A 10,953-nucleotide genomic window follows, 5' to 3' on the forward strand; every position below is an offset into this window, starting at 1 on the left:
TTTTTATCCTTAAATTTTTATTGATTCAATAGTTTAAATTTAGATTGATAATAAGTATGAATGATAATTAATTTTCCTACTTTTAATTATTTATTTCTAATTTTAATTGTTTTTTTGGTTGATTTCTTTTACTTACTAAATTTTCTCAAAATTACTAACTTTAATTTTTTAATTATTTACTTTAATATTTAAATTAGTAATTTTAATTTATTGATTTCTTTTAGTTTCTGCAGCCTTCTCTCATTTATTTTATGATCGGTTAACCTTTGATCCATTAATTATTATTGATCTTTTAATTTAAATCTATGACAACTATGACAAAAATTGGTTTCGACTGGTTTTAATTTCTTTTAATTATTTATTTTTACTTATACCATTGATTTTATTTATCTTTTAATTTAAATTTAAATCATTTTAAATTGAAGATAATGACAATGACCATTGATTTCTCTTTCTACTACTTACTTAAATATTCACAGGAAAAAGTGTAAACCACAATCGGCTCCCACCATTGCATATTGTTACTCATCAGGGTATATATCTGTTTCTTTTTATTTCATTAAATATGATTGTTCCATTTTATGAGAAAAACTAATGAAAGGCTAGAGTCCATGATATAAATTTTTTAAGTGCAATAAAGTTACACAAGTGTCTATTTTTTGTTGATATAAGGGGTATTTTCAAGGGTTTACCTTGGTATCATGTTCATACTGTTGTATTAAATGATTTAGGCCATTTGTTTTTTGTTTATATAATGCACACAACTCTAGTTGTTGGTTAGATCGGTTCGATGGCTCTATATGAATTAACAGTTTTCTTTATTCCTCGACCTTGTTCTTGATAAAATGTGGAGATAGGGTATATTCTTTATACCTTTCATGACTCGTTTAGGAATAACCTATTCGTGGGTCGAGTAGAATATCACAAGAGAGACGACAACAGATCTAAGTATCTGGAGTTAGAAAGATGTAGCTGGAGCGCATATTTGGGCTTGTGTTTTTTAGCAACTATTTAGCATTGGGTTTATTGCTTTTAATTTCTTTCAATTATTTAATTTTAATTATTTTGAATAATGTTTTTCCATAATTGATTTAAAATTTTCAATCTGTTTTAATAAAAATGTTTTAATTTAGTTTCTTATCATATATCTAATTATTTTAAAATTATTTCACATAAAGAAAATTCAAGAATTAAAAAATAGAAAACTGATATATATTATTATTATGTTAATATTTCCTAATTAATTAGTAATATTATGAACTTATTTACACAGTTAAAAAATCTTAATTTTTTTCATCAATTGTTACTTATTTTAAAAATTAAGACACCAAATATGAATTTATTTATAATGTTAATTCATTTCTTACATTGTTGTTTGAATGTCAAGTCTCGTTATTCAATGTCTTGCCTGTCACCTCACCTAATTTAAAATAATCTTAATCATCTTAATTAAAATGTATATATAAATAATTAATTTAATTATTTCAAATCAGAATATATACTAAAAAAATATGTAACTAATTGTTCATAATTTCAAATCAGATTGATAATAATTTTAATCTAATTATTCAAAATTTCAAATACTTTTCATAATTACTTTCATAATAATTAGCTTATAATTATTATTTATGATAAATTTAACAATGCAGTCAAATTGTTTAATGCATGTTTAAATGCAGTCAAATTGAATAATTTTAATCTAATTATTCAAATTTTCAATACAGATGTTTACAATGCAGTCAAATTGTTTCTTTTACAAGTAGAGCAAGGTATTCGCTCCTTGATGTATTCGATTCCACTACTTTTCTATGAAGATTACCAACTAAATATCAAATAAAATAAGTTTCAAATCCTCACTAATTAAAGTATATTAATACCTTGCAACTTATTCCAAATAATGTCAGTAAATAGTATATGTACATAACATATAAATCAAAGAACGAGAATATCAAAGCCAAAAACTAAAAGAAAAGACATGATCCATGGAATGATCTATCCTCTACAATGAACTGAGTACTTGAAAGGACTTCAAATTCAAAAGATGGTACAATGTAAAAAAATATAAAAAAAAAATGATTACTCTAGCATGACTATTGACTATGAAAGTGAGGGGAAATTCATAAAAATTGAAAAGTTCTGGAATGGCTTCCACTTTCTAAGAAAATTTGACAACTAACCCTTCCCAGGTGATCACCTAAAACTATTGCCAGGTATAAAGGCTGAACAAAACATACGCACAAGAAGTTCTTTGCTTCCTCCATTTGATCTCCAACTACCAACCATGCTCATATAATTACAGCAATAACTGTTCTCTGATCAGCGTAAGAGCATATGCTGATCTTTTAATAGATGCTGCAACCTCAAAGACAAGAGGCAACAGGACTAGAGTGCCACATATTCAAAAAGTTGCAGAATATTTTGAAATGAATTCCAGTTTGCATTGACCAAACATTCTAGATCAAACATGATGACTACTGGTACCAGCCAAATTGGTCATCTTAATCGAGACAATCTTTTCCGTTTCCGATTCTTCTTATACACAACCACACTTTTTGTGTTACTGCTACCATGAGGAAGAGCCAAACTTGATGATGGTTTGCCAATGTAGGTTCTGCCTTTCTTAGAAACCCATTTCAGTGGCATATTGTTAACTACAGTGCCAATATCAGTAGAATTATTCAGTTCAACTTGTTTTTGAATTTGATCTAGCATCTGATGGGTCCAAGCCAATGACAGATCCAACGCAAAAGAATCATCCACTGGCTTTTTCCATAGATCCATCAAAACCTCTTGAAAAGACCGGAAAGACATGGATGGTTGATAACCTTTAAGATTTTCACAAATCATGTTTACTTTGACAACATGCTTGCAAAGGTTACCTTGCATTGACCAAGAACAATCACAGAATGCAAATTCAGATCCTGGATTCCACACTATATGTGTTAAGCTACTATCTTTCTGGCTCACAACCTTGGCAAAGAGGTGGTCTTTATCATCCAAGGAAACAGCATAGTCCGGAATTTGAAGTGCCCGATGCCATGATGTAGAAGCTATATATTTTTCCTTCACATTCTGGAAAGAATCACTTTCATCAGCATACCGGTCAAGCCAGTAGCTTGAATGCAACTCAGTTGTTAACTTGTGGACTAACCAATCTACTCTTTGCAATGCTCCAAGATGTGAATCATCAAAAAGTTTGGCTTTCAGCTTAACATGATAGGCTTCTAATGCTCCAGAAGCTTCCTGGCTTGCTAATGGAAAATTTCTCATCGTTGAAAGCCACATTTCTGCAGAACAGAAGGAAGGGCATGGAGAAAGTGAGTAAATATATCAAATCAATGACAAACTGACTAACCCATAACTTCGGAAGTAAAATGGTAAGGAACATTTCATTCGTAATATTGGGCTTGATGCATGCATGTGAATATGCCTTCAGTCAAACCAGACATTTTATGTGCATGCAAGAGAGAAAAGGAGAAAGATCTAACCAAGCTTGGGCAACCACATGACTTTGAAATATTCCATGAAAGCAGTTTGGTCAACAAAATCCAGCAAGAATTGTTCCAAGGCAAGCGATGCATTAATACCTCCCCAAATGTTGTACACTATTCTCCCAAGACGCTTAAAAATCTCCCGCTGAATCTCAATATTACTACATTTCTTAACAATATTCCTAAGCCATGATCTACGAACACGCCATAGTGAAAATAGGACAGGACAGCAAAATATATCTCTGTAAAAACAATTAATAGAAGTAAGAAAATTAAACAGCAGCACTATAAAATTTTTAACCAAACTCATTTCAAAGCAATAAATCTTACCTCAAAAGATCAATTTCAGCTGCAGCGTCATCAATTAAAAATCCACTGACTTTCCATCCAGGCTCAACACTACGAGCTCGATCAATTAAAGCTTTCAACCACTTAGACACATCAGGCTTTGTAAAGCTACGTGTAATGACCCATGCGACAGGAAGTGCATGTTGTCTTGAATCAAAAACAAGTAGTGTGAACAAGGGATACTGCCAATATGAAAAGATAACTAAGTTAGGATGATTGAAAATATATTGCAATACGAACAAGATAATTGTATTTCTTTTAGATCTACCATAACTTAAAAGTGATGATTGAAAATCAAATATTACTTTAAGTCTCTTCACACCAAACGTAGAGTCTGCTGCAACAACACTTCGATGACCAAAACGAATCATTTGTTGCAGCTGCCATTCTGTTTGGATCCCCAAGATGAAAGGGTCAGACTCTGAAGTATCCTGGTGAAAAAATACAGACTTTCTATTGCGTTCAATCCACATGCGGATGCTAGCTTGATCATCTAGATCCAACTCATGGGTAGACCTTTTGATAATCATCCCTAGCTTGTGGACATACTGAGAAGCAAGGCTACTGACTTTTGCATCTGAACCACAATATCGCTGAATTCCTTCTATGTGTTTCTCCAAGATATTCTCTTCTGGGATGCCCAAATATATCATGGACATAGTTTGCTGCTGAATTTCATTGCAAATATACGGAATTTTTTTGGCGCCTGGGCCAATGGCATCTCTATCAAGTGGTCCGTGGCAGATAAAACCAGACTTGTTAATATGACGCCTCTCATTGTATACAATAAGTGCCAGTGATGGCTGAGCATAAAGACGTTTGACAACAAAATGACAAGTACAACCTCGCATTGATTGAGGTCTAGCAGCACGATTTCGAGTATTAAGTCGATACCTTCGACTAGGTAATATACCTCCTCCCTCCCCATAATTTTCAGGGCCAAACGAGCACCAGTACCTTCATAGAGAACAAAGTTCAACTACACAACATAAGTATCAGAAACCTAATTGTGCAGATCACCACTTAAGTTTTAAATCATTCATTTGCTAGTCTGCTGTTGGTTTCAAAATTCAGATAGCAACAAGGAAATGATTTGAACTTATGAACAAGTTTAAGATAAAGGAACTTAACAAGGACCAAATTTTCAACAAGAGAAATATGATTTCACACTTCCAAGTTCCAATGTTCTATAAAAACATAAACTAGAAACACACCAAGCAAGAAAATGCTAAACATATACTACAAAAGCCAAACAATCTTCTGATTACATTACAATAACAAAAAGAGGAATAAAATGTCTATAAGCATGATAATAATCATTTTAAATGACAAAATAGACATGGCAGAAACTTACAGCCTGTACTCCAGATACTCATCGTCCTTGTACTCCTTCAAGTTTCCAATAGTCCGTTTCCTTCCTCTCTCGATATGAAACCGAGTCGGGCACTCCACATTAGTGCATTCACCAATTATAAAAGCATCAACTCTGTCATAGGGAATGAGGGCAACCTCATCATGGTGCTCAGCATTACCAAACTTGGTCCAAGTCAAGTCAGCAGCACAAAACTCCTCCTCAGGTGGGTCTTGCAAAGGAATCTTCCCCACGGATTCAACTATAGCCATATCCAAAATGGCACAAAAACCAAAAAACACAAAAACCTTCCTTGCTATATATACAGAACAATCTAGAAGACTCTCCAGAAACAATCACATGTTCAAAACAGTAAAACTGTTGAAGCACAGAACAGAACACCCTGAAACAACAATACCCTTTTGAGATAAACAGTTAAAGACTTGATTTTGATAAGTATTTTGAGCTATGAGCAATAACAGCTACACAATTCAATCAAAAGAAAGAGTAAAAGCTAAAAAAAACAAAGGTTAGGGCAAGTTGTGTAGTGAGAATTGAAGGGAATACCTACCTTTTTGGTTAAATATTCAGAAGAAGAAGAACATGATTGTGTGTGTTGCAGTGGAAGAGAATAGTGGTGCAATGTGAAAGAGGAATTTGGAGAAGTAAAGGGTGGTTTTGGGATGAAATAGGTTAGGTGAGAAGTGATGAATGACTTGGAGAGGGGATACAACAAAATGACACCACATCGAGTATTTTTATTTTCCCCAATGGCTTTTGGTTATTTACTTTTGTTGAAAAAACAAAAGAAAACAAAAGTTCTCAATTCAATCTACATCGCGACTGATTTATATCATATCACCCTTTTACGTTAGGTCTTTTTTATTTAGGTTAAAATATATTTTTCGTCTCTTAAAATTATGAAGTTTGCCCTATTCGCACCACATCGTGAACTAACTAATGCTGACCATGTTACCATTTATTAACAGTTCCCAGCAACCTATGTATTTGTTGGATTTGCAATCCATTGTTGGTGTTACAGTAGATTCTGTATGAGAGAGGAATGCTATCCTATATTATGTTTAGCTTTGGGCTTCATGTATCTAAAATGTTATTCTTGTCTTACATACAAACAGTTTTTTGTCATTTGCATACTTTATTTTTCTGTTGTTGCTAATAATATGTTACTGGCTTATTGTGATATGACCATGTGTGTGTCAAGAATGATATGCTTTATCAATTCAAGATACATTACATACTTTTTCTCTAGGTTGTGGAATTTAGAGATAGACAGAATACCAGTGATGAATAATGGATTAGCAGTCGTTTCAGTACACTATTTAGCATCCAACCTAGGAAAAGGAATTTGTGTGTAAATCAAGTAGGACAGACAGCTCATATCCAACCATTTAACAGTAACACAAACCAAAAATATTGGACCATATAGCCAGATATCCACAATCATACAATATTATTTTCCAGTTTCGAAATCATATCAGCAACCGTTAAATATTTGAGCTCCTGTCCCTTTCTCCTAGAGAGTCCTAGTCAAGCTAAACAAAATTTTCCCCTCAAGTTGTGCCCACAAATTAATAATAGAGCATCACTATTTTAGCATCATGTGCAATAACCTGAAATAAGTGTCATACCATCCTGCTATTCAGCTAAATGTTCACAAAATTGACCCCCAACCTCAACGGTGAATCCTATGTATGAACCAAGAATCTAGCTAGAAAGCATATAAACACAAAATTTTCCCAACTAACTAAGAAAAAAGGCAGACATTAATGCAACAGTGCCACAAATAAAATGAAAAGGGCAATTATGAAAGTCAGCAGAGAGCAAGTTATGAATAACAATTATGAATAACAAACAGCTCATATCTAGGGCATTTAGATAATGGTCAGCTGATTCATGGTCTTGTCCTTAAGTCTGGTCTGGATATTGTTGTTGCTTGACAGACTTCACTGCTTACCATGTATTCAACATGCAACATCATCGACGACTCTATTGGGTTTACGGTTTGAGAGTTTCATTCATTGTCCTTTATTTCTTTTGAATTTTGTGTCAGGTGCAGTGCGTTTGGCTGATGAGTAAAAGTTTGACTGGGACTGAGTAAAAGTTTGACTGGGGCTTTAATTTTTCTTAATTTTAAGTTGCGGGACCAGGTTGTGCTAGCTTGCACTCACCACATGAACATAACCTTAACTGAGTCAGAGACGGATTTACTTCAGTCCGCAAAACTTATATTAATAAACTTGACCACAATTTTTAAATTTGAAAATAAGCTAAAGAAATTAGTCTTAAGTCATAAAAAAGTCAATTAGCTAAACGAAACTTCTTATCTGTTTCATTTTCTTATTGCAGTCTTTTCCACAAATATTGCTATCAAATGGGCCCATTATTTAATATTTAATCCAAAGTTAAATGCACGGATCGAGACACTATTATCTATGAAACCTCACAAACTCCACACAGCTAAATGATTAACCAGTTAGTAATCCATGATAGCAGCTACAAGTTCCAAGTAAAAAAGAAAGGATTTGGATCTCTCAATATTGAGTAACAGGATATGGATATAGTCACCTTATAGCTAGAGAGAAAGATATAATAAGTAACATGACTCACTATGATTGGTTCTAGGACCCTCTAATCATATGTAATAAAAGTTATAGTCTTCAATCAACAGCGTCATCATATCATGCTGTTTACTAATAAGAGAGAAATCAAATTCAAAAAAGAATTAGAAGTAGACTTCAGATTATTTATCAGCCAATAATCAGATTCTAACAAATATTGGGATTCTGATGGTTCAAGAAAAAATGTTTTTGGTAAGTAACAAAGTATTTGGCTTTATGTTGAATTTGGATTCGTGTGGTCCTTGCAAGACTACAATTATGATTTGTATGTTGCGGAAAGGAGTGAAGAAATGTCCCAAACAAATTAAATGCTAGCATATCAATGAAATTGTAGCAGACTGGACAAGTAACTACTTGTTTTTAATTAAGAACATGCTGAAGTTGTAAGAGTTATTTGGTGTTGAAAGTTCAGTAGCTACATGGAAACAGGAGTATAAATTGAACATATTTACTTCACGTTGGATTGGATTGGATTGAATGCTTATTCTTAAGTTCAAAGTTACAGTTATTAGTTAGGGAGCACCTTTTTCTACTTTTGTTCTTATTTCTAGCCTTTTGCTTTTGTACTGTTGGATAGTTTATATCCTTTAACATAAGCACTCCGATTTTGGCCTCATGAACCTCCTTCAACACCTGAGCTGAGTCTGTGCACCCAAACATTGGTAGCTTCCATCATAGTATCCAGGTGATCGGTGGTTCTCACGGTACACAAAACCTTTCGGCACACTCTCACACACCAAATGAAACCATCAAAATTCAAAACCAATGTAGAGTTGCATTAAAACTAATTAATTCACCTCCAACTCGAATTCCAAGCAAGGAATCCATCCATCTTCCTTTAACAATTGCTCTCGTGTAAGTGGTGGCAGATAGGATAGAGTCTCAAACTTCTTGCCAATCTGAGGCCATACCTAGTAGTAAGGGGTTATAGTTAGTTAATAAACTTTTATTTGCATTGTGTGTTGATGCATTGTAATCTTCCAGTGTTGCTTGTGATAGGTAATGTCATAGTTAGTTTTTCTAACTGGGAAGCCAGCCATAGACTTGAGGCCAGTAAATGGAGCCACCATGCTGCCCCGGTTAACGGTGGTAACAGCTGGGGAGGACATCATAGAGGAAGCCATTTCTTTTTCCATTATCAGCTTCTCACACTCTGATAGCTGCTTGTTTGTTTGAGATGCAAACCTTCTACTACAAAACTTGCTGTATATAGAGACCAAATGACCTCAAAAAACTGAGGGGATTGACTGGTGCCTAATCTCAACCGTTGGATTGTGAAAATGATTGCATTGAAGCATATTAGCCACACCAGAATGGAAAATTTTGAATGCTGGCCTCATGGAATTTTGTGACCATACCTTCTTCACAAATACTCCATCTATCATATAAGGCATGGGTTAAGCTAAATGACATTTCAGGGTAGGAAAAATTCAATGGAAAGAACCTTCTCAAGTCTCAACTGACAGTCTCTTGCCCTTTTTGTTGGGCAGTATAATGTCCTCTAATTAGTCAACTCGATTTAATAAGTTTCGAAACAAGTCATATAAATTGTCTCACATTGTGAGAACTCATAACATGTGTTCTATGGTATTTCCTTCTTTATGTCTATCATTATTGTTCCTTTTCTTTTAGCCTTTTGTAATAGGGAAGTGCGTGAAACTGTAATATCTCTACGCAATGTTTATTGGAATAAATATGGGAAGAACCTTGGAGGATTTATGGAAGGATGGTGGTGAAACATCTTCTATTGTGGAATGGTCGATGTCACAAATGGTAAGGAAGCCTATAAGGTGATGGAAAAGGCACAAGCTGAGGTGAGAAAGGAGTTTGATAACAAAGGATATGTGGATGAGGCAGATTTGCACCAATTAATATACTTAAAGTGCACAATCAGAGATGCCATGAGGTTACATTCACCTGTGCCATTTTTTAATTCCTAGAGTAAATACAGAAATACCATCATAATTTACAACATTGTCTTGTCAATATTTTTATTAAATATTGAATGTTAAGTTAATAAATACACTAAAGAGTTTAATAAGGAAAATAATTCACAGGTATCTCAAAGTGGTAAGTCATTCCCTATAGTCTTCTGCTTATACAATGTCATTTATCTTAGGTTCTTTGGCTGCTTCTTCATCATGATGTGCCTTTAAGTTGACTCACTATTTTATTGATGTTGGTGTAAACACAGGTGAACCAACTCCAACATATAAAGAAGGGAAAGGGGGGAATTCTAAGAGGAGGTAGAAGTCGACACTATATTGAAACTCAATTTTAGAAACTTGAATACAACCAAACAGACATTTAGGGCTGGGTATGAAAATACAAGCAAACATTAACCAACTTCAGTACTAACAGCAAACAACCAATACACGTTCGAGCATCGTCTTAAAAATACCACACACCATCAAGCTCAGTACAAGGTTAAAGCGAAAATTATAAAGAGGTACCACAAACCTTCCACAGCGGGGAAGGCCACGGCGGGGCGCGCGCGGCACGGGCTTCTCGTTTAGGGTTTAGCTGACTTCGGCGGGGCGGCACTGCCAAAGGGGTCAATGAACGGCGGGACGTACGGCACAGGAGACGATCTCAGCTTCGCTTCAGGGGCCACAGGAAATATTTTTGGCCAAAAACAAAAAATATATATTATACGTACAAATTTTTATTTTTTATTTTTTTTCTAAATTAACAAAGACGGTTTTGCTAATGACACCCGTTGTAGAATGAAGGATTAAAATTACGAAAATGTCATCGCGCCTTACATTGACTGGTGTCATATACCATTGTAGTTATATAACCAAAACATATTCTAAGACATTCTAAAAAACCGCCTTAAAATATGTGTCGTAAAAAAATAATTTTTTAATAATAATATATGACATCCAAATTAGCCTATTATCAAATATCAAATATAAAGAATATAACTTAAGATATCAATATAATCATGTGTAAAATAATGATATATTGACTTATAAGATAAAAAACCCGCATCAATGTTGTTATCAACTTCAGTTCATATGTCCTTTTTTTGCTTCAAGCTTTACGAAATCAACGTCAATTTGAAATTTTCCAATAAAATTAAAGTATATAAATAATTGAAATTAAATTATTTTACAAAAGC

At 33.8% G+C, this 10,953-nt stretch overlaps 1 protein-coding gene across 2 annotated transcripts; it reads right to left on the reverse strand.

Annotated features, from left to right (window-relative positions):
* Positions 1-1,976: 1,976 nt before the first annotated feature.
* LOC100776331 (uncharacterized) lies at positions 1,977-10,455 on the reverse strand. Of its 2 annotated transcripts, XM_014771045.3 has the most exons (6): positions 10,290-10,454; positions 5,194-5,593; positions 4,145-4,796; positions 3,822-4,021; positions 3,489-3,733; positions 1,977-3,287 (listed from the first exon to the last, which is right to left on the reverse strand). In XM_014771045.3, the coding sequence occupies exons 2-6, from the start codon at positions 5,460-5,462 to the stop codon at positions 2,494-2,496; spliced, it is 2,160 nt and encodes a 719-aa protein (XP_014626531.1). In that variant the 5' UTR covers positions 5,463-5,593; positions 10,290-10,454; the 3' UTR covers positions 1,977-2,493. The 2 variants fall into 2 exon arrangements, with proteins under 2 accessions (XP_014626531.1, XP_040868216.1); XM_041012282.1 differs by having other exon boundaries at positions 3,822-4,796; positions 10,290-10,455.
* Positions 10,456-10,953: the final 498 nt, after the last annotated feature.

The sequence above is a fragment of the Glycine max genome, chromosome 18, assembly GCF_000004515.6.
Source record: "Glycine max cultivar Williams 82 chromosome 18, Glycine_max_v4.0, whole genome shotgun sequence".
NCBI lineage: Eukaryota > Viridiplantae > Streptophyta > Magnoliopsida > Fabales > Fabaceae > Glycine > Glycine max.

Excerpts from the sequence above, each read along its gene's own strand:
- LOC100776331 (XM_041012282.1), bottom strand. The coding sequence starts at position 5,462 with ATGGCTATAGTTGAATCCGTGGGGAAGATTCCTTTGCAAGACCCACCT. Across the intron at positions 4,797-5,193 it reads GAGTATCTGGAGTACAGGCT|GTACTGGTGCTCGTTTGGCC; the intron begins GTAAGTTTCTGC and ends TTCTCTATGAAG. Across the intron at positions 3,288-3,488 it reads CATGTGGTTGCCCAAGCTTG|AAATGTGGCTTTCAACGATG; the intron begins GTTAGATCTTTC and ends TCTGTTCTGCAG.